This window comes from Vitis riparia, chromosome 18 (genome assembly GCF_004353265.1).
Source record: "Vitis riparia cultivar Riparia Gloire de Montpellier isolate 1030 chromosome 18, EGFV_Vit.rip_1.0, whole genome shotgun sequence".
Taxonomy (NCBI): domain Eukaryota; kingdom Viridiplantae; phylum Streptophyta; class Magnoliopsida; order Vitales; family Vitaceae; genus Vitis; species Vitis riparia.
The window spans coordinates 10,047,338-10,071,344 of NC_048448.1; the positions used below are offsets into that span (position 1 = coordinate 10,047,338).

Consider the following 24,007-nt stretch of genomic DNA (forward strand, 5'->3'; position numbering starts at 1 on the left):
TTATTTTGCTTCTATTTATAACATCAATTTTTTTTTTTTTAATTTGAACGAAAATAATATTATTGAAGCAAGTCATCTTTGGACGGTTGAAATGATATTATTACCACTAATTTCAAATCATATTATTATAACTTAATGACGTGAATAGGTATTATTGTAACCCATGTCAATCATATCAAATAGTCCAAGTCATAGATAAAAGTTATAAAGGTGTGATTGGGAGTTCCATCCAATGTGAAAAATGTATACCAAATTAATGATGTAACCAATTGTTATACTGTATATTATTACTGTGTGTATAACTTTCAATTCAATTCAGTTTGGTTCATTAATTTTTTTAATAGGTAATTGAATTGGTATAACTGAGTTTTATATTTAAAAAACCAAATTTATTAAAAAATAAAATCTTAAAAAATTAATAGATTTGGGTCAATTTCATTGATTTTGCCAATTGTACACCCTAAAAGAAGGGATGTCCGCTTATCATCCATAAACTTTGTGTACTCCTAAGTTACAATTTTGGCTCATGTGATTCACATTTGTACTTCTTATTCTCAATTTTCCGTACAAATGATTTATTATTTTGCAGAATTTTATTCCATGAGATTCACATTTGTACTTATTATTATCAACTTTGTCTACTCTTAAGTTATAATTTCTCCTAATTAGATTCACTTGCGTTACTATCATAATTGACTTTCCACATTTATGCATGAATTATTATGTCAATAGATGCATTATCATTTTGTCAAGTTAATCTGACTTAGGTTAATCACCAAAGGCAAGGTGAATTAATTGACTCAATTTTAATAAATTTTAATTTAAATGAGTGCAAGTAATAATAATAAAACGGTTAAAAAATACATAATTAAATAACTAAAAAGAAGAGATAACAGGTACAAACTCCAATTTATATTTTGCTCAATCCCATACTCTCCTCAAGCTCTCAAATGCAAATTGAGGGTTTCACTAGCTTTTAAGACTTCAATCAAACCTTAATCCTTTACATTTGGATTCTCAATTTCAATGATCTTTTTACACTTTAATTCAAGAAATTCCTCACTCTTGAACATACTCAAAGGTAACACTTGAACAACATTGATCTCACAAAATTTTATTTATAGATAATATAAATGAAAACTTAAATGGTTTTTCTTGGCTAGGATTTCTAAGTTAATAAGGATTTTTACATTAAAAGAAAGAGTTAAGATCAACTGGGTTTTGTAAGATTTTGATATATATCTTAGTTTGTGAGTTTTTTGGGATTCTATTATAATCTTATTGTTTTATCCTAAAATTGTCAAAAAAAGAAATCAGTAATTTAGTATGGCAATTTTACTCCAAAGATTATTGATTAAAAATTATTTTACTAATACCAACGTGTAAGAGTTAAAGGCATAAAATTAAAATTAAAGTAAGTTTATTATTTTGGATTTGGTTAAGTAATGACAAGATTAATAATTGAAATTAATGTAAAAAGAAGTGTAAAAACTTTAAAAGTTTAAAATATCATTTCATTATTAGTTTCCACTTGCCAACATAGACTTCTCATTCTATTCTAACAAGTTTTTTTGTACTTATATATATATATATATATATATATATATATATATATATATATATATATATTTCATAAACTTAACAAAGGATACAAACAACAAAAGAAGAAAAAAAAAAAAAAGAGCTACTAAACCTCAATATAAATTTGGGGTGAATTATCAAGGTCTATTAAGGAGCATGGGGAAGTGTTGTATCACATATCGATGTGAAGGTGTATATATATTTATGGGAAAGTTGTGTTTTGCCCCGCCCATTTGGGCCTAATAGCTTTTTCATAACCCATGTTTGTATAACCCAAAATATGTCCAATGTTGCAAAAAAATTATCCTTTTCATGCACTATCTACTGTTTTATAATTTTATTTCCGAAATTACCCCTCCACATCAGCAGCCATCTCCTTCTCCATGTCGGAAGTTGTGCTTTTAATAAATAAACACAAAAATCTTGAACTTTGAAGTTAGCAAATTTGGAAAACCCACGCAACACCCGACCCATAAACTCTGAAATTTGGGGACTCCGTGACTTTCTCTCCTTTTGCCCTAACGTGATCTGCAATTTCATGGATCATTTCTGGAAATCGCTGTGGAGCTTCGTCTTCCTTTTGGAGTAATCGCAGGTGAGTTTTCCATTTAAGGATTTGTGTGGCTATTGAGAAAAGATTTGGGCTGAAGGTTGTTTTGCATTGTTCACGAGCTCTCTAAACATTTTTATTTTTTATTTTTTTAAAAAAAATGCTATTTGGTAATCTGATCACGATTTGCAGGCAAATGTGGTATTTTTGAGGCTGACTAAAAAATCGTGGGTTTAGGGTTTGCGAAATTTAAATCCAATGGCACAATAAGATGCTATTTGGTAATCTGATCACGATTTGCAGGCAAAAGCGGTATTTTTCAGCCTGGCTAAAAAATCGTGGGTTTAGGGTTTACGAAATTTAAATCCAATGGCACAATAAGATGCTATTTGGTAATCTGATCACGATTTGCAGGCAAATGTGGTATTTTTCAGCCTGGGTCAAAAATCGTGGGTTTAGGGTTTGCGAAATTTAAATCCAATGGCACAATAAGATGCTATTTTGTAATCTGATCACGATTTGCAGGCAAAGATGGTATTTTTCAGCCTAACTCAAAAATCGTGGGTTTAGGGTTTGCGAAATTTAATTTTAATGGCCCCTAGAACAGATCCATAAAACAGGGGGAGGGAAAAAACACAATTTTCCCTATAGATTAGATAGGTGTCTTCCAAGTCCCATCCCACTCCCAACCACTCAGATTCTGCAGGCTTGACGGAGCTCTGATTTTTTTTTGTTTTTTGCAAACATATCAATCATTCGGAACTTGAACAAACCTTGATGCCTATCTTTTTACCAATCCCCATTTATGTTCCTCTTAATTTCTCTCCACCTCCACACAGATTACATAATTACATTACTTCTAGCTATGTGCTCATACAATCAATTTAACCTTAGTCTAACTCTCCTTCCTTCATGGTTCTCTAAACCTCACTTACATTTAGTGTTTTATTACTGTAATTTCTTGTCCTTCATGATTTCTCATGACATTGCACTCAGAGCATATAGAAAACTCCCTGGCCTTCAAAATTTTCCCCATTTACTTTTCTTAGTAGCGCTTCTTGATTTCATACTTGTTTGCAGGGTAAAAGGATTGTAACATGCACCCATCCTAGACCACTTTTGTGAATAGAAACTATTCTAAATTCACTATCTCTTGTTTTTATTGTCTAACCCACTAAGACCATGATATTTTTTGAATTATATAGGATAACTGTAGTCTGTAGCCTATAACCATAATATCAATTGCTTTTCATCACACTTCAAATTATTTTAGGGAAAATTTTAAGACGTATGATTAAATCTAGATCAATGAATGAAGGTATAAAGAAATAAGACAGCTAGAAAGTAGGAAGAACTTTTTGGCCATGTGGTTGTTCTTGATTGGACATCACTAGCACCATAGCACGATCCTTATCCTAACTTTTGAGTTTATGCATGTTACTAAGATATGGAAAAACATTTATGCCAACACCCGACTGAGTTTATGCAAACATATTTATTTTTAGAATAATTGAGGTGTTTTCAATTGTTTTTTGTTGCCCCCACTTAATAGATTATTATTCATTACTTTAAATCCTTTTAGTACAAGGAGATGGGTTAATAAGACAAGTACTAGTGAATGTTCTTTTCTGGGAAACTAGTATGACTGTATGAGGAATATACTTCTGGAACATTAAGCATGAACCTAAAACGTATCATGCACTTGAAGCTCTGATGGACAATAACTAGTGTTGAAACTATTATTTCAACTGAAGTCTGGCCGGGAATCCACAACTTATTTTCTTATTTTAAAAGGCTGATTGACTGATGTAGTCAGTATTTAAATCATCTCACTGTGCAGGGCAGCTGCTATTGGTGCTTCAGCTAGTCATGGGATCATTGGTACACATGATGGACTTGTGTACATGTGGGAATTGTCTACCGGTACTAAGCTTGGCAGTTTACACTATTTCAAAGGTATGTTACACCCTATAACAATTTGACTTTTCTTTGATTTGCTCTTCCTTGGCATGAAATTGATGATGATTTAAACTAAGAAGTACTTGTTTTGCATAATTAGTCATGTACCTTCATCTGTTTCATTTTCAACTGGAAAATAATATGCATCTTCCTCCTTTCTGACCCTTGTATTTTTTGCTAATTTAATTTGTAGTTTTGTATATTGCACTACTACATAATTCTTCAGGTTATGTTAACTGTCAAGGTTATTTTTAGGATAAAGAATGCTTTCTCTTGATCTCCAGATTTTTTTTTAAAAAATAATTATCTAGGAGACTGCTTTCCAGAAAATGGGAAGGATGTTCATAATTCATTTGTGTAATATTTTGCAAATATTCAAGTAACTTGCAGATATTACCATAGTTGTGATATAATGCTCATCTGATGGCATAGTGTCCTCTCTTTCCAAGATTTTGTTTTCCATAAAAACAAGCGGAGCGTTTACTGGGTCTTTTTGGGTTGAAAAATGCTTTGACAATGCAGTTTCTCCCTAGCTTTAGAGGGAGATAAACCTTTTGCACATACAGAAAAGCAGGCTCCAAATGAGCAGGAGAATATAATGCAACGTCGGAAGAACTCTAATTAACATATCCTGATTTAGTTTCTCCCTAGGTCATTATTGTTGTATACATTCGTGAATCACTGACTCCTGAACAAAAAAATCGCATGAAACCCCAAAACTCAGCTCTTTCATGATCTTTTAGTCTTTTAGCTAATGTAGTCAACAGTTCAAAAAGTCTTTAGCTTTTGATCACAAACGCAAGTTTGTGAAATCATGTGGTTTAGATGTACAACAAGGAAAATATGAAATTAACTGCTAAATTTCTTTCAGTTGATTCAGATTGAAGAAGAGCTTGGGGAAATAGCGGTTTATGCTGGCGAAGAGTGGAGACAGTTGTGATCATTCTTTCCAGGTCTTTATACCCACATTTTTTCCCTCCTGGTTCCTTTTTTAATATGTTAAGCTATACTCAGCAACTAGGTCATTCCAGATTCCAATGCAAAGTTTTGCATCCCTTCCCATTTTTTTCGTTTTTGATTTAATTAATGATTGTTTTCCTATGGTAATAGAGAGACATGTCTGAGGTGTGTTGAACGGAGTTATCTGTTTTTATGATGGATGGGGTTTGTAGTTTTTCTATATTGGCAATACTAGGAATTTGTAACCGAAATTCCAAAATTTCAATGGATGATCATATAGAGAAAACACAGACAATTGGGGAAGGTCTATTACATATGAAAAGGAGCTCTAAAAGTAGCCAACAAGCAGTTTAAAACTGTACAAAATGATTATGGAATGACCCTGAATGAAAATTCAGAGGTTGAGGAGGCCAGTAATGAAGAAACTTTTATCCCTGAAGCAAAATTCAAATTTGTTGACATTGAAGAGTTGGGTCCTTATGTCAATGGGAAGGAGCTTGTAGGTAAGAACCAATCTTAGAATCAACAAAGGATTATTTTCCTGTTCACTCGTTCTTTTGTTTAATATGACCCATATCATTATTAATTCCAAATGTTAGTGGAGTTGTTCAAAGTGTCTCTCCTACAATGACCATACGAAGGAAGAGTAACAATGAGATTGTTCCTAAGCGTGATATTACTATTGCGGACAAGACGTGAGTGTATATTTTATTTTTTGCACTGGTCACTTTGGTCTAATGTTGCTTCATATTGAACTTATGGACGTTTCAATTGTAGGAAGAAGAGTGTTGTGGTCTCTTTGTGGAATGATCATGCTACTAATGTAGGGTAGGAATTGTTGGATAATGCTGATAAATTTCCAATTATTGCAATTAAATCTCTCAAAGTTGGAGACTTCCAAGGTAATTCCCCTTGTTTTCTTGAAGTTTGGTATTATTATGGCAATTAAGCACATTCTCAAAAACTTGAGAATGATAAGAAGTCCTCTTTGTAATGTTCTCTTCATATCTTGTTTTAGGTGTATCACTGTCAACATTGAGTAAAAGTATTGCACTGGTAAATCCAGATACACCGGAATAAAAAAAGTTGAGATCCTGGTAAGGAATCATCCAGTGACCTATTACCTTGTTAGTTCTTGTAGTAAGTGTTTCTGACCATATGTTCTTGTTCACAGGTATCATGATTACCATGGTAAAGTAGCTTCAATGGCTTCTATTGGGTCTGATATCAGTCCTTCATCTAAGGGTGGAGTGAGGTCCATGTACTCTGACAGGGTTTCCCTTTCTCATGTAACCAGCAACCCATCTTTGGGTGAAGACAAGGTAATAATTACTGTCATTAAAATAACCTAACATGATCAAACTGGTCTTAGCCAAAGTTTTAAGTTAAAACCATTTTAAGTTTTGATAATGTGGGCTTGTCTCTGTACAACCTTCATTTTTTAGCATCAGAGCATACATAAGCTTCATCAAGCCTGAGCAAACAATGTGGTACCAGACTTGTAAGACATGCAACAAGAAAGTCACAGATGCTATTGAATCTGGGTATTGGTGTGAAGGATGTGAAAAGAATGATGATGAGTGCAGTTGAAGGTGAGGGATTCATGGAATTTGAATCAATAAGAATTCAATGATAGTATTTAAAATAGGAAAAGTTGTCCTATGAATGATGTTTCTTTGTTACATTCTGTTATGTTTTCCAGGTACATAATGGTAGTGAAAGTTTCAGATGATAGTGGTGAAGCTTGCCTTGCTCTGTTTAATGAACAAGCAGAGAGAATATTTGGGTGCTCTGCTGATGAGCTTGATAAGCTTAAATCACAGGTAAACTCTTGACAATATTGAAATATCTAGGAGTTTGTCCAAATCTTAGTTAACTTGAAAGAGCTGCTCATTGATGCATTAATTCATATGTAGTTGGTTACTTATTTGGTAGCCTAGTTGGGTTCTATGGAAGAAAAAAAGGATGAACTGCTGGCATTCAAAATCTGATGTTTTAAAAACCCAATTTTCTCTGCAGGAGGGAGAGGAGAACCGATTCCAGCAGAAATTGAAGGAAGCTATTTGGGTCCCTCATCTTTTCCGGATTGGTGTTGCACAACATGAATACATGAATGAGAAAAGGCAGTGGATAACAGCCAGGGCTGTTGTGGCAGTTGATTTTGCAACTGAATCCAGATTATTGTTGGAGGCCATATCAAAGATGAAGACTTCACAATAGGCTCCTTGGTTTATTTTGTTATTTGGATAAGGGTAGTTAGGCAGTATGCCTTTAGTTCCCTCTATATTTTAAGACACATCCCATTGAATATAAAAGAAGCTTGAGGACTGTAATATATATTACAGTGATGGTATGTGCATTCTCAATAAAAATTACAACCTGCCTAAGAAACTGTAACAATTATGAGGTGTCAAGAAAATGACCAGATGAAGGTAATTATGAGGTGGGACCTGCTCTGGGTCATTTTGTAGCTCACTTTTTATTACACCAGGGAGAAGCCAGAAGCTCCTAGTATATATATATTGATTTGGGCTTCAAGATCAAAGACCGTCTCCTTTTGGAATAAAATATAGCTCCTGTATAGTAAAATTTGTTGTTGGATTTTTTTTGCTGAGATGCCCTTTCCACGGTCTCACTCAGAATAGTGTATTTGATCGATGGTTTGGAAGATTAATTAAGCTTGGGAGTTTCTATGCTCAAAGAAAGTGTGCAGACATCAGTGATCAATTTTTCTCTTCTTCAGCCAACTACCTCATATCCAGTAGAAACTCTGTCCAATCAATCTTATCCAGTAGAAACTCTGTCCAATCAATCTTATTCACAAATGTTCGTCTAACTGGGGAAAGTCCTTTTCTTGCCTATATAACTGATTTTTCTGTTTCTTTGTTTTTTTGAATATATACTCCTTGTATGAAAGTGAGAAAATTATGAAAACAATGTTGAATGACATGAGAAAAGATTGATAATTTTACTGTGGAGATTCATAAGGTGGCATTCTGTTTATGTACTTTTGGCATTTCTATGTCCTAGTTGTGAATGATTGGTTGATATAGGCTTTCTGGAAGGGTAAGAAGACAATTTTGCATCTGAATGTTGTATAGTCTGTGGAGTGGAATGCAATTTGAATGCTATATATAAAATTGTTAGCTGTGAGTTGATTGAAAATAGGGGACAAAATCAGCTGTGAATGCAATTTACTTCTATACCTCTACTTCAAGGGGTTGGCTTTTGTCACTGAGGTCATTCTAAGTTTGTAGAAAATATTTATGTAGGATACCACTCAGTTCAGACATTAAAGATGACTTTAGAAAGTGCAAAGTTTACCCATCCCACATGAGAGGGAAAATGAAAGGAAGAAATTGAAAAGAGAGGATATGGATATAGAAATCATAATAAAGGCCTGTTTGGGATTGACCACGATAAAATTGCTGTAGAAATTACTTTTAAGAGAACGAATTAGTGTTTTGGATATTAAATATGTGGGTTACAAGTAACTGATTGGAGACAACATCTTCTGAAAGTGCCTTTCATTGCCAGGGATTCTTTTTTTTTTTTTTCTACTTTTTTTTTTGAGCTGGTTGTGGAGCTTGCTTTCTGCAAAGAGAGGAGGCAACAAAAGGTCAATGGGTAATTTTGCACTGAATCAAAAACGAATACAATCTACAGGTGTTTATCATGCATACCGATTTTGATTTCTTTGTTTTTACACGGATTCTGTTCTTCGGAGGTTTTAATTTGTATATCCGAACCATCCAATGGTGAGTAGTGAACACCTTCATTGATTATAAACCATGGAAAGTTAATCAGAACAGACATGGGACTTTATAGGGCAAATAAAGACATGTCTCTAGGATTCCTGTATGGCAAGTTAAAATACATGCCATTTGGATGGGCCGTCCAACACTAACACTAACAAGTCAACATTCTCTTAACTCACATTACAAAGACATGTCTCATGGACTATTTGGACCTTCCATGGAAATTAAACAAATCCAAGCTGTTTCCAATATTCACCACAATAAAGCCATAAAGAAAAGTAAACTTTCAACCAAATGCAAATTCACCAATAATGTGAGACCATCAAGTGAGATTCAACTTAAATGTTAGTCTATTGCCAATCAAGACAAATATTTGGAATCTCAAATGGAACAAAGCTTGAAACTAGTGTACCAACAATACACCAGCAATAAGAACCCAAAGGAGACATACTTAGAATCCATATTACAAGCAACCAACAACTCACCAGATAATCAGGTTCCTTGATGTGAGGGAATACCCCCCCTCATATGCGAGCCATCCACAGGAACTTATTAATGTCATCACTCGGATATCCAACAAGACCTAAAAACTAGGCATCACATTAGAGTGTAGTGACTATATTTTTTTTATCGAGATGATCTCAGAAAACAACTAAGAAACCAACATCCAAAGACAACAAGAACATATTTTACATCCAAGGAGTTAAAGTTTACCTTAAGGTAGTACCTACGGTCCCTTAAGGTAGTACCTGAAAGCCACTAAGGTAGTACCTAAGGGCCCTTAAGGTAGTACCTAAGCTACAGTAACAAAAAACCATTGGTGGACCACTTGATGAATGAAGAGAACCACATGATGGGATGCTCTAAAGGTCACCAAAGAAGACTCGAGTCTTCGGAGAGGTTGAGTTCAAGTTTACCTTAAGGTAGTACCTAGGGTCCCTTAAGGTAGTACCTGAAGGCCACTAAGGTAGTACCTAAAGGCTATTAAGGTAGTACCTAAGGAACAGTAGCAAAAAACCATTGGTGGACCACTTGAGGACTCAAGAGAAGCATATAATGGCATGGTCTAAGGGTCACAAAGGAAGACCCGAGGCTTGGGAGAGGTTGAGTTGAAGTTTTGGTAAGGTAGTACCTAGGGTCCCTTAAGGTAGTACCTGAAGGCCACTAAGGTAGTACCTAAGGAACAGTAGAAATAAACCATTGGTGGACCACTTGAGGACTCAAGAGAAGCATATAATGGCATGGTCTAAGGGTCAAAAATGAAGAACAGAGGCTTGGGAGAGGTTGAGTTGAAGTTTAGTCAAGGTAGTACCTCAAGGCCACTACGGTAGTACCTAAGGAACAGTAGCAAAAAACCATTGGTGGACCACTTGAGGACTCAAGAGAAGCATATAATGACATGGTCTAAGGGTCACAAATGAAGACCCGAGGCTTGGGAGAGGTTGAGTTGAAGTTTTGGTAAGGTAGTACCTAGGTTCCCTTAAGGTAGTACCTGAAGGCCACTAAGGTAGTACCTTAAGGCCACTAAGGTAGTACCTAAGGAACAGTAGAAAAAAACCATTGGTAGACCACTTGAGGACTCAAGAGAAGCATATAATGGCATGGTCTAAGGGTCACAAATGAAGAACATATGCTTGGGAGAGGTTGAGTTGAAGTTTTGGTAAGGTAGTACCTAGGGTCCCTTAAGGTAGTACCTCAAGGCCACTAAGGTAGTACCTTAAGGCCACTAAGGTAGTACCTAAGGAACAGTAGCAAAAAACCATTGGTAGACCACTTGAGGACTCAAGAGAAGCATATAATGGCATGGTCTAAGGATCACAAAGGAAGACCCGAGGCTTGGGAGAGGTTGAGTTGAAGTTTTGGTAAGGTAGTCCATAGGGGCCCTTAAGGTAGTACCTGAAGGCCACTAAGGTAGTACCTAAAGGCCATTAAGGTAGTACCTAAGGAACAGTAGCAAAAAACCATTGGTGGACCACTTGAGGAATGAAGAGAACCATATGATTGGATGGTCTATGAGTCACCAAGGAAGACCCGATGCTTGGGAGAGGGTGAATTGAAGTTTACCTTAAGGTAGTACCTAGGGTCCCTTAAGGTAGTACCTCAAGACCACTAAGGTAGTACCTAAGGGCCCTTAAGGTAGTACCTAAGCTACAGTCCCAAGAAACCATTGGTGGAGCACTTGAGGAAAGAAGAGAACCACATAATTGGATGGTCTAAGGGTCACCAAGGAAGACTCGAGGCTTTGGAGTGGTTGAGTTGAAGTTTACCTTAAGGTAGTACCTAGGGTCCCTTAAGGTAGTACCTCAAGGCCACTAAGGTAGTACCTAAGGGCCCTTAAGGTAGTACCTAAGCAACAGTCCTAAGAAACCATTGGTGGAGCACTTGAGGAATGAAGAGAACCACATAATTGGATGGTCTAAGGGTCAGCAAGGAAGACTCGAGGCTTTGGAGTGGTTGAGTTGAAGTTTACCTTAAGGTAGTACCTAGGGTCCCTTAAGGTAGTACCTCAAGGCCACTAAGGTAGTACCTAAGGGCCCTTAAGATAGTACCTAAGCAACAGTCCCAAGAAACCATTGGTGGAGCACTTGAGGAATGAAGAGAACCACATAATTGGATGGTCTAAGGGTCACCAAGGAAGACTCGAGGCTTTGGAGTGGTTGAGTTGAAGTTTACCTTAAGGTAGTACCTAGGGTCCCTTAAGGTAGTACCTCAAGGCCACTAAGGTAGTACCTAAGGGCCCTTAAGGTAGTACCTAAGCTACAGTCCCAAGAAACCATTGGTGGAGCACTTGAGGAATGAAGAGAACCACATAATTGGATGGTTTAAGGGTCACCAAGGAAGACTCGAGGCTTTGGAGTGATTGAGTTGAAGTTTATCTTAAGGTAGTACCTAGGGTCCCTTAAGGTAGTACCTCAAGGCCACTAAGGTAGTACCTAAGGGCCCTTAAGGTAGTACCTAAGCAACAGTCCCAAGAAACCATTGGTGGATCACTTCAACACTGAAGAGAACCACATAATTGGATGGTCTAAGGGTCACCAAGGAAGACTTGAGGCTTTGGAGTGGTTGAGTTGAAGTTTACCTTAAGGTAGTACCTAGGGTCCCTTAAGGTAGTACCTCAAGGCCACTAAGGTAGTACCTAAGGGCCCTTAAGGTAGTACCTAAGCTACAGTCCCAAGAAACCATTGGTGGAGCACTTGAGGAATGAAGAGAACCACATAATTGGATGGTCTAAGGGTCACCAAGGAAGACTCGAGGCTTTGGAGTGGTTGAGTGCAAGTTTACCTTAAGGTAGTACCTAGGGTCCCTTAAGGTAGTACCTCAAGGCCACTAAGGTAGTACCTAAGGGCCCTTAAGGTAGTACCTAAGCTACAGTCCCAAGAAACCATTGGTGGAGCACTTGAGGAATGAAGAGAACCACATAATTGGATGGTCTAAGGGTCACCAAGGAAGACTCGAGGCTTTGGAGTGGTTGAGTGCAAGTTTACCTTAAGGTAGTACCTAGGGTCCCTTAAGGTAGTACCTCAAGGCCACTAAGGTAGTACCTAAGGGCCCTTAAGGTAGTACCTAAGCTACAGTCCCAAGAAACCATTCCATTTGAATTTCAAAACAATGATTAGATTGGTAAAGAGGTAGGTCACAGGTAAACCAGACCCATTTTCTGTAAATTCATTGATAATCCCACAAGTGGATGAAGAAAAATTCCATAATTGGCTCATCATCATCTTAGCTTTAAATTTGAAGTATCTGTTCCTTGGTCTTGTAAGGAAATTCAAGTGAAGTTTGGAGCTTCAAATCATCCTTTTTACTTCTTGTTCATTACCATGATTAAATTACTTATAAGGTCAGGATTTTGATTTCTCTTTTTTACATAGTGTCTCTCAGCCCATTGGGGAGTAGTTGCAGGGCACCCTAACAGATATAAGGTCATTTTTTTTAATTCATTCTTAGAATCTCTCTTTGTTAGTTTTTCCAAATTTATAATTGAAGTACAACTCAAGAAGAGGGGAGAAAAGTTAGATTTCACCAACAAAACCAACACACCTTCAAATGCTTTGTGCAGGCATGTTAAGGGGCGAACCCGCCATTGAAGATCATTGTTCCTAGATCTGACCCATTTCAATCAGGAATCAACCAGGGTTCTTTCCCTCTCACCAAGACACCCAAATCCAAGCATATGAGGCCACCTGCAGCATGTAGTCTTCTCCACCAAGAAATCTTCAGGTTGTTCAAGATGATATAGGCTCGTATGGGTATGATAACCATGGGTGCTTAAAAGCACAACTTCCCGTGGTGACATGGAGAGGGAGATGGCTGCTGACATGGAAGGCTGGAGGGGTAATTTTGGAAATGAAATTATAAAACAGTGGATAGTGCATGAAAGAGATATTTTTTTGGGCAACAGTAGACATATTTTGGGTTATGGAAAGTTGGGTTATGAAAAAGCTATTAGGCCCAAATGGGCGGGCCAAAACACAGTTTTCCCTATATTTATAGTATAGGGCCTAAGATGTGAACGTTTCTTTTAAAGTTAGGTAAACATTTCTTTCAAAATTAATGGAATCTCACTATGATTTATATACACATGCTTTCAGTGTCCATAGAGGTTGAAATAATACAATGATTTTTAACTTATATCTTGCTTTTTATATGTGATTTAATATTGTTTTGGATTATTGATTATGACTCATGAATTATCATGCATGGAACTAATCAAAATGATATAATTAAATTATATTAATGAATTTGAGATAGACATGACAATTATTAATTTAAAATATCTTATATGAACATAAAATTTTAAATATAGACTCATAATTTATATTAATATAATAAAGTTAAAAAACTACGTTTATCTCAAATTTATGCCTAGGGCCCATATTTTGCTGAGAGCCAGCCGGATGTCATCACATGCAAGAAAGCTAGGAAACAAAGCTAAAGTTTGCTTCTTGTGTGGGAAGAGGTACTTCCGTGCTTGACTGAAAGAAAGGATTTTCTACAAGAAAAATTGTCCCCTTGTTTGTAAAGCCTCAAGTTGCGACAGCAATAACGACAAAAGTAGGCCAAAGAATTTGTCATTATTATGAGACTAGAGAGGTTTTACTGAGAAGTTTTCCGAGCGTGATATCAGCATTCGCTGTATCACAGTGATACAACAAATGGTTTGAACACAGTACCTAGAACCCATTAGCTCAAATTTCATTGATCTGAACACGATGATCCTCATCCGCAGACCATTTTAGGGAATAATTAATTCTAGCGATTGTTTAACTGCCTGTACGAAGAACTTTATCAAAATTGGATTCAGTGTATCTTAACCAATCTTGATCAGTATGCGACTGATGATTCTATTTGATAAAAGTAATGCGGTGGCCCAACTTTATCTTAATTTCTATGTTGAAAGTAACCATTATATTATTCTATAATTATAAATATATACTGTGGAATCAAGATGACTTTGATATGCTAAGGATCAAAAGAGGGCAGCCACTTTAGTAGTGGATTATACTAAATAAAGCTGATCGATTATTACATTGGAAAATAACATTGAACCTATCATGAAAGACAACCCTACTGGACCATGCCCCGAGTACTAAATGCTGATAAAAAACAAGTACATGTTCCAAAGGAATTGAGTCCATATATACACATTAGTGCTCAAAGAGAAAAACTATATATCCACCGCTTAACTACAGTGATCCTTTGAGCAGAAGAAGCTAGCCATGTACTTCCTTCTCCAATACCTAAACATAACCACGGTCGGAGTCTTTGCCACACTTTTCCTTTCCTACTGTCTATTATTATGGAGGTCTAGAGCTGGTAACAAAAAAATAGCACCAGAAGCTGCTGCTGCATGGCCCATAATCGGTCACCTACACCTGTTAGCTGGTGGTTCTCATCAGCTTCCCCACATAACCTTGGGAAACATGGCCGACAAATATGGACCGGTCTTCACAATTCGGATTGGGTTGCATCGAGCTTTGGTGGTAAGTTCTTGGGAGATGGCTAAAGAATGCTCGACCGCCAATGACCAGGTTTCATCCTCGCGTCCCGAACTTTTAGCCTCAAAACATTTGGGCTACAACTACGCCATGTTTGGTTTCTCTCCATACGGTTCTTACTGGCGTGAAATGCGCAAGATAATCAGCCTAGAGCTACTCTCTAACAGCCGCTTAGAGCTGCTGAAGGACATCCGAGCTTCAGAAGTGGTGACATCCATAAAAGAGCTATACAAGCTCTGGGCAGAGAAAAAAAATGAATCGGGCCTTGTCTCGGTGGAGATGAAGCAGTGGTTTGGAGACTTGACTCTGAACGTAATTCTTAGGATGGTGGCAGGGAAGCGTTATTTCAGTGCTTCAGATGCAAGTGCTAATAAACAGGCGCAGAGGTGCCGGAGAGTGTTCAGGGAATTCTTTCATTTGTCAGGGCTCTTTGCGGTGGCGGACGCTATTCCATTTCTTGGATGGCTCGACTGGGGGAGATATGAGAAAACCCTAAAGAAGACAGCATTGGAAATGGACAGTATCGCTCAAGAATGGTTAGAGGAGCACCGTCGGAGGAAAGACTCCGGTAATGATAATAGTACGCAAGACTTCATGGATGTGATGCAGTCAGTTCTTGATGGCAAAAACCTTGGTGGTTACGACGCTGATACCATCAATAAAGCCACATGCCTGGTATGAGTTATTAATGAAACACCCACGTACCATTTATATTTGCATATTATCTTCTTTTCCACAGACAGTTTTTCTTTTGTTTATATGTTTTAATTGATGCATATTCACTTTCTTCTTCTCTTAATTAAATTGCAATAATTAAACATACAATTTAAATAAATTTTAAAATTTATTTTTAACTAAAAACAAAAGTATACATATACAAATATATACTGTTTAAGCAATTAATTTTTAAAAATTATCCTTTCAGAACACCTCCGCCAAGCTGAGACATGCTTCAAGGGAAATCTAAATATAATGATTTTAAAAGCTACTTTATAATTTTATTTTCGAGCATGTTGCATAATATATGCTTTCCTTGAATTGATTTTCTAAATTTTATTTTTGTCAACAAGAAAGGGTTATCTACGTTTTAGAAGTTATCTTTAATTTCCCTTGCAAAGAATAAGTGATATTGAAAATTATAAGTTAATTATGTTCACTTGAATAAGAGATTTGAATAATCTTGTAAAAAGATGATGTATATCGTTTAAGTGGATGGTTGATTTAGAAATTATCATAAAGGGAAATGGAAAAAAATACTATTATTTTGGTACAAGACCATATTATTAATTGGTGTCTCTAGAAAGTTCCATTAGATGCTATCAAACAATTAATTTGGTGTCTCACTTGCATAATTTTGAGTTATTGGATTTTGGGTTTTGCAGACTCTAATCTCCGGAGGTAGCGACACAACTGTTGTCTCTCTAACATGGGCACTCTCTCTTGTACTAAACAACCGTGACACCTTAAAAAAAGCTCAACAAGAATTAGACATCCAAGTTGGTAAGGAAAGATTAGTGAATGAACAAGATATAGGTAAGTTGGTCTATCTCCAAGCCATTGTTAAAGAGACATTACGGTTATATCCACCAGGACCATTTGGAGGACTACGCCAATTTACCGAGGATTGCACCTTAGGTGGATACCATGTCTCTAAAGGCACCCGTTTAATAATGAACCTTTCGAAGATCCAAAAGGATCCAAGAATTTGGTCAAATCCGACAGAATTCCAACCAGAGAGGTTTCTCACCACCCATAAAGATGTTGATCCTCGAGGAAAACATTTTGAATTTATACCATTTGGAGCTGGTCGAAGAGCATGTCCAGGAATAACTTTTGGTCTTCAAATATTACATTTAACATTGGCTAGTTTCTTACATGCGTTTGAATTTTCAACTCCATCAAATGAACAGGTCGATATGCGCGAGAGCCTTGGACTTACAAACATGAAATCTACCCCACTTGAAGTTCTCATTTCTCCACGCTTATCTTCTTGTAGTCTTTACAATTAAAACATTGAAACGAAGAGGTCAAGTCGGTCTTGCTAGTCTTGGTTTAAAGACATATGGAGTTAGGTTCAATCAATCTATGACAAGATTTGGGATTGTATTAAAAGTAGGTTGGACTAAGAATGATGTATAATAAACTAAAGTACTATTTATGTCAATAAAGTATAACTTTATATATTATTTGGTTATCCTTGCTCTCCGTCTAGGCTCTCATGTGTGCAAGGCCTACCCATGAGGCCCTTTTCTCCAAATTTGAGTCAAGTGGCTAAGGGGCTTACAACTAGCTTCTTTGCCATAGACAATTTTTCTTTTGTTTATATGTTTTAATTGATGCATATTCACTTTCTTCTTTTCTTAATTAAATTGCAATAATTAATCATACAATTTAAATAAATTTTAAAATTTATTTTTAACTAAAAACAAAAGTATACAGATACAAATATATACTGCTTAAGTAATTAATTTTTAAAAATTATCCTTTGAGAACATCTCAAACAAACTGAGACATGCTTCCAGAGAAATCTAAATGTAATGTTTTTAAAAGCTACTTTGTAATTTATTTTCGAGCATGTTGCATAATATATACTTTCCTTGAATTGATTTTCCAAATTATATTTTTATTAGCAATAAGGGTTATCTACGTTTTGGAAATTATAAGTTAATTATGTTCACTTGAATAAGAGATTTGAACAATCTTGTAAAAAGATGATATATATCGTATGGCTGATTTGGAAATTATCCAAAATGGGAAAAAAATGCTATTATTTTGGTACAAGACCATATTGTTCAATAGTGTCTCTAGAGAGTTCCATTAGATGCTATCAAACAAATAATTTGGTGTCTCACTTGCATAATTTTGAGTTGTTCGATTTTGGGTTTTGCAGGCTCTAATTGTCTGAGGTAGCAACACAACTGTTGTCTCTTTAACATGGGCACTCTCTCTTTTACTAAACAACCACGGCATCTTAAAAAAGGCTCAAGAAGAATTAGATATCCAAGTTAGCAGGGAAAGATTAATGAATGAACAAGATATAAGTAAGTTGGTCTATTTTCAAGCCATTGTTAAAGAGACATTACGGTTATATCCACTAAGACCACTTGGTGGACTATGCCAATTTACTAAGGATTGCACCTTGGATGGATACCATGTCTCTAAAGGCACCTGTTTAATAATGAACCTTTCAAAGATCTAAAAGGATCCAAGAATTTGGTCAGATCCAACAGAATTCCAACCAGAGAGGTTTCTCATCACCCATAAGAATGTTGATGATTGGAGAAAACATTTTGAATTTATTTCATTTGGAGCTGGTCGAAGAGCATGTTCAGGAATTGCTTTTGGTCTTCAAATATTATATTTAACATTAGCTAGTTTCTTACATGCATTTGACTTTTCAACTCCATCAATGAACAGGTTGACATGCAAGAGGCCTTAGACTTACAAACATGAAATCTACCTCACTTGAAGTTCTCATTTCTCCGGACTTATCTTCTTATAGTATTTACAACTAAAACATTGAAATGAAGAGGTCAAAGTCGACCTAGCTAGTCTTGGTTTAAAGACGTATAGAGTTAGATTCAATCAATCTATGATAAGATTTGGGACTGTATTAAACATAGGTTGGACTAAAAATGATGTACAATAAACTAAAGTATTGTCCATGCCAATAAAGTATAACATTATATATTATTTGGTTAGCCTTAAGGAATGTAGCATCATAATTATTTCTTTGTTTGGTCTATTTATCACCATTTTTTCCCCTTCTCTTCTTCCCTCCTCTTCATCAGAACAAATAATATATAGTCTTTTTATTTTTAAAAATCAAATTCGATTCCCAATTATATAAAAATTTTACTATTACTTTATAATAAACTTTACTTTAATCTTAATAACTTTGACCATGATCTCCATCATTGATTAAATATAGGGATAATTTCATTTATTTTTTCTAATATTGGAGTTAAATTTACCCATCCATTATTAACTTGAAATTTTATTAAATATCCCTTTTTTTTCCTTCTTTTTTTTTACATGTATATCTTTTAATTTAAAATAATAGTTGTCCGATATATTTATATGAAATTTTCGAAGAGGTGAATGAAACTAAACTTTTCTTTAAATATAAAATCATAAAAATTTAATATACGCTAGCACGATCCGGTCTAAATATTATATATAATTTGTGTCATTTCAAAAAATCATAGAAGATCCTTTTGGCAAGGTGGCCCCTTTGAATGGGAATTCTCTAACTGGTCACTACATATTTCATAATTTCAAAGATTATGGAGGATCATTTACCAATCATTATCAGAAGAAGTGCTGATTCCTGTATAAAACTAACCAATACGATATTTAGCACATGCAAACAGATTTGCAAGGATCTTAAAGTCAAGCCTACGGGCCATCCCTTTACGGCCTGTTCGAAAAAGCACAAATTGATGGGGTGCCACTTGCCAGCGGCCCAGCAGTCTGTTTCAATATCTAAATGTTACCCGGTGGGATTGCTTGACATACTTTTTGTCTCCTAGCTACCATATATTATTATGGAGCTCCAGAGCTGGTAAGATAAGAATACACCCAAAAGCTGCTGGTGCATGGCCAATAATCGGTCACCTCCTCTTAGGGTCACAGCTTCCTGGGATTTTTTTTTATAAAATTACGATAAATTTAAAATTAATTTTTTAAAATGCAACATATTGAAAATATGCTTGAATAATAATAATAAAATGACAAATAATAAAAAGGAAAGAAAGTTGTCTTGTGGCTATAAGAAAGAATAATATAAAAGAGAGAGATGAGGAGAGGCGGATAGAGAGAAGAGTAGGCGGAAAAAAAAAAAAAAAAAGGAGAACGGGGAGGTGCTGCAAATCTTTGGGCGTTCGATCGTATGACGAGCAAAACGAGTTATGTTTTGCATGAAAGTCAAGGAGAAAATTTTCTTTGACGCGAGGAACATTCCTTCAAAGTTCGATTTTAGTTTCAATAATTGGATTTTTTGATTTGTGGTAAGATAGTTTAATCCTACAACTTTGTTTAATATTTTGTTCTTGAAAAAATATTATGAATTTTTTTAGTGGAAGATAAATATGTTTTATTTGTGTTTTCTTTATGTTATTTGAAATATGATTATTGTTAAGGTTATTATTATTATTATTTTATAATTTACATATTATTATGATTTTATTTTTAAAATTTTTATGTTTGCAATGATTTAATTGAAGAAAAATTGTTGTGTTGATTGTTGAAAATTATTTAATATGTTGGGAATAAATAAAATTTATATGATTAGGGTTGAGACTCTGTTTTGATGATATGTAAATTATTGTGAATATATATATATATATATATATATATATATATATATATATATATATTATATTTGTGATGATTTAATTGAAGAAAAATTGTTGTGTTGTAATTGGAATTATTGATCATGTTTGGAGTAAATAAAAATTATGTCCTAGAAAATTATGCATGATAACATGTAAGTTTATTATATTTCATATGCATCATGGTTATGTGAAAAAAAAAATTGATGAAAGATTTTATAAAATGAAAAACAAAAAAGAAAATAATGATGAAAAGTAAAAACCTGAAAGATAAATTAAGAAGGAAATGAGATTTCTAGTGTGAAAAATTACAAAAATTTATCCCGTGAAAACTCCAAATAGAGAGTGTTTTTGGTATAGATGCATATCATTAAGTGAAAACCCAAAAACAATAGTGTGTTACCTTATTGAATGTAAGCATTTGCACCATGTTTTCATTTGGAAGGACATGTATTAAATACTTGAATGACATCAATGGTATGTTTAAATATATTATTAGAGATTGAAATGGTTTATTTATTTTGTAAGTTTAGAATTATTGGATAAACCGCTATTGGCGATTGGACCGATGAATCGGGCGGTTTTTCATGAACTGCATGGCTAAATTCCAGCTCCAGTCTTCCCCCCATTTTTCCTTTCATCCAAATAGTCCAACCTCCCCCTCCTCTTTTTCATAGGGTCCAAGTGAAAGCCCAATAAGCCCAGCCTTACATTTTAATGGCTTTTTGGCAAAACCTAAACCCATTTAAACCCCTCAATGGGTTGTACCTTTGAACCCATTAGTTACCCAAATGGCTTTAATTTATATTACCTTTTTGGCATGTAGTTACATGAATTTTTGTAATTTAAATTATATTTTGTTATTTTGTAAAATATTTTTTACTTAGATTTATGTAGATATTTGGGTTAATTTGGGATTATATATTGATCTATTCAACTAAAATCATTGACCGTCAAATTGGATAGGAATAACATTTAACGTCAACCCTTTGACCTGATATCACTAGTCGGATTCTGAGTTGCCTTGAATAGGGTGTGACTATAATGGATTTTCTTCTCCAATGCCTAAACCCTGTCATGGTTGGAGCGTTTGCAATACTCGTCCTCTCATACCACCTGTTATTATGGAGGACTGGAGCTGGTAAGAGCAGAATGGCACCTGAAGCTTCTGGTGCATGGCCCATAATAGGTCACCTGCACCTGTTAGGTGGATCTAAGAATTTGCCTCACTTACTTTTTGGAACCATGGCCGACAAGTATGGACCAGTATTCAGCATCCGGCTGGGATTAAAAAGAGCTGTGGTGGTGAATAGTTGGGAGATGGCCAAGGAATGCTTCACCACCCATGACCTGGCTCTGGCCTCCCGTCCTGAGGTTGAGGCCGCCAAATATTTGGGATATAACTATGCCATGTTTGCTTTCTCTCCTCACGGTGCATACTGGCGTGAAGTGCGTAAGATAGCTACTCTAGAGCTACTCTCGAATCGCCGGCTAGAATTGCTGAAGAATGTCCGAATCTCAGAGGTGGAGACATGCATGAAGGAACTATACAAGCTTTGGGCAGAGAAGAAAAACGAAGCGGGCGTTGTTTTGGTGGACATGAAGGAATGGTTTGGGCACTTGACTCTGAACGTGATTCTTATGATGGTTGCTGGAAAACGATATTTCAGTTATACAGGCGAAAGTAAAGAGAAAGAGGCCCAGCAGTGCCGGAAAGCGATTAGGGAATTCTTTCGTTTGTGGGGACTCTTTGTGGTGTCAGATGCCATTCCTTTTCTTGGATGGCTTGACGTGGGTGGACATCTGAAAGCCATGAAGAAGACTGCAAAAGAACTGGACGGTATTGCTCAGGAATGGTTAGAGGAACACCGGCAGCGAAAAGATTCGGGTGAAGCTGATGGTAACCAGGACTTCATGGACGTGATGCTGTCCATTCTGGGTGGTAGAGACACTACTGATTATGATGCTGATACCATCAACAAAGCTACAGCCCTGGTATGCACATTATTCCTTTAGCATCTTTATATGGTAGTAAAAAATGAGACATAATTTCATGCTTTATCATCTTTAGTCCAGACTCAAGAGTACTTGGGCCTGGGTTGGAAGAACTTCTTATTTTTGCTTAGTTTCAAGTCGAAACTAATCAAAAGCAGCGATTTTTAAAAGGTAATTATAATAATGGTATTATAAAAGTTCAAACATAAAATAACTTTTTGCATAAATCAAAATAGAGTTTTTATATATACATATAAAATGTTTTTCTGATCTTCATATTAATTTTTTTAAGTCATAACTTTTTTGAACAAAATTAGTCAAACCATAGAACTCTTGAACTTACAAAAAAGGGCTTTCGATTTCTTAGAAGTAGATACATGTAGATTATGAAAGTATGTTCCTTAGTCCGCATGGTTTGAGGCCTCTTTGAGTGGGCTTCTAGAGTCGGTTAGACAATTGGGCCTTTCAAAGGATTTCCTAGATTTACATTTTTTTTAGCCCAACTTGAGTTTTTATAAAATGCTATATTTATACGCGAGTTTCATATTCAAGCTAAACATACCCATTTTGATTGGAAAAAAAAAAAGGAAAGAAAATGGGGCCTTTTTTCCACCCTTAATCCTATCACTACTTTTAATTTTATTTTATTAGTTAATGGTTTGTATTTCACAGATTCTGATTGGAGGAGGTACTGACACTACATCTGGTACTTTAACGTGGGTCATCTCACTTTTATTAAACAATCCAGATGTATTAAGAAAAGCCCAAGAAGAATTGGATGCTCATGTTGGTAAAGAAAGACTAGTAAATGAAATGGATATAAGTAAGTTGGTCTACCTTCAAGCAATTGTTAAAGAGACATTGAGGATAAATCCAATAGCCCCACTTTCAGGACCGCGTCAATTTATCCAAGATTCTATTTTAGGGGGTTACTATATCTCAAAAGGCACTCGTCTTATATTGAACCTTACCAAGATCCAAACAGACCCAAGAGTATGGTTGAACCCAATGGAGTTCCAACCAGATAGATTCCTCACCACCCACAAAGATGTTGATGTTAGAGGTAAACAATTTGAGTTGACACCATTTGGTGGTGGAAGAAGAATTTGCCCTGGAGCAGTTTTTGCCCTTCAAGTGCTACACTTAACATTAGCCAACTTCCTGCATAGATTTCAACTTTCAACTCCATCAGATGCACCGGTTGATATGAGCGAGAGTTTTGGATTAACAAACATCAAATCCACTCCACTTGAAGTTCTTATCTCCCCACGCTTGGCTTCTTATGATCTTTATGAGTAGAACTTGAGGTTGCTAAGAGACTTATTTCAAAAAACCTAGTGCTATGAAATGTGAAATAAAAATAAATTTCACACATGTAGCATAAGTTCAATATTATTTTAAAGTAGTTACTCATGTGTGTCCTTTAATATTGTCTTAGCTTGAATTTAATGAAAAATATTTTCGACACCTATTTTGTGTGGACAAGTAATAACCCAATTTTTTGTTATGTTTCTTCATTCTTCCATGAAAGAGAATTTAGAAGAAAAAGTGGCATATAGCATTACAATTTAAAAATTAATAAGCATGTACTCCACCATATCCATATATATGCATAGTAGACTTAATGAGTTTCCAAGTTGATTAATTGGTATCTCCTTTTGATAGATTTCAGCCACCTTTTTGTACATGATTAAAGTAGTAATGGAAACTAAAATTACAACTCCCATTTCATTGTAAAAAGTTGGGATGTGCAAGGTGGGTCAGTTCAATTTTGGGCATTAAAATCAAATCGAATTGAACCCAAAAGAGGAAAATGATTAGTTTGACTTGATTAACAATAATCTAAGTTGGTTTATTTTGCTTCTATTTATA

At 35.5% G+C, this 24,007-nt stretch overlaps 2 protein-coding genes and 1 pseudogene across 3 annotated transcripts; all 3 read left to right on the plus strand.

The window, feature by feature from the left end:
* The first annotated feature begins 5,206 nt into the window (after positions 1 to 5,206).
* LOC117905394 lies at positions 5,207 to 7,751 on the plus strand (annotated as a pseudogene).
* Positions 7,752 to 14,490: 6,739 nt separating this feature from the next.
* Positions 14,491 to 17,001, plus strand: LOC117907679 (cytochrome P450 CYP82D47-like). Its single transcript, XM_034821303.1, has 2 exons — positions 14,491 to 15,482; positions 16,190 to 17,001. The coding sequence occupies exons 1-2, from the start codon at positions 14,529 to 14,531 to the stop codon at positions 16,814 to 16,816; spliced, it is 1,581 nt and encodes a 526-aa protein (XP_034677194.1). The 5' UTR covers positions 14,491 to 14,528; the 3' UTR covers positions 16,817 to 17,001.
* A 2,670-nt stretch (positions 17,002 to 19,671) lies between these two features.
* On the plus strand, positions 19,672 to 23,604 carry LOC117907681 (cytochrome P450 CYP82D47-like). 2 transcript variants are annotated; one of them, XM_034821305.1, is made up of 3 exons: positions 19,672 to 19,816; positions 21,107 to 22,135; positions 22,808 to 23,604. In XM_034821305.1, exons 2-3 carry the CDS (start codon positions 21,185 to 21,187, stop codon positions 23,432 to 23,434), a joined length of 1,578 nt encoding a protein of 525 aa, XP_034677196.1. In that variant the 5' UTR covers positions 19,672 to 19,816; positions 21,107 to 21,184; the 3' UTR covers positions 23,435 to 23,604. The 2 variants fall into 2 exon arrangements, with proteins under 2 accessions (XP_034677196.1, XP_034677198.1); XM_034821307.1 differs by having other exon boundaries at positions 21,173 to 22,135.
* The last annotated feature ends 403 nt before the right edge of the window (positions 23,605 to 24,007 follow it).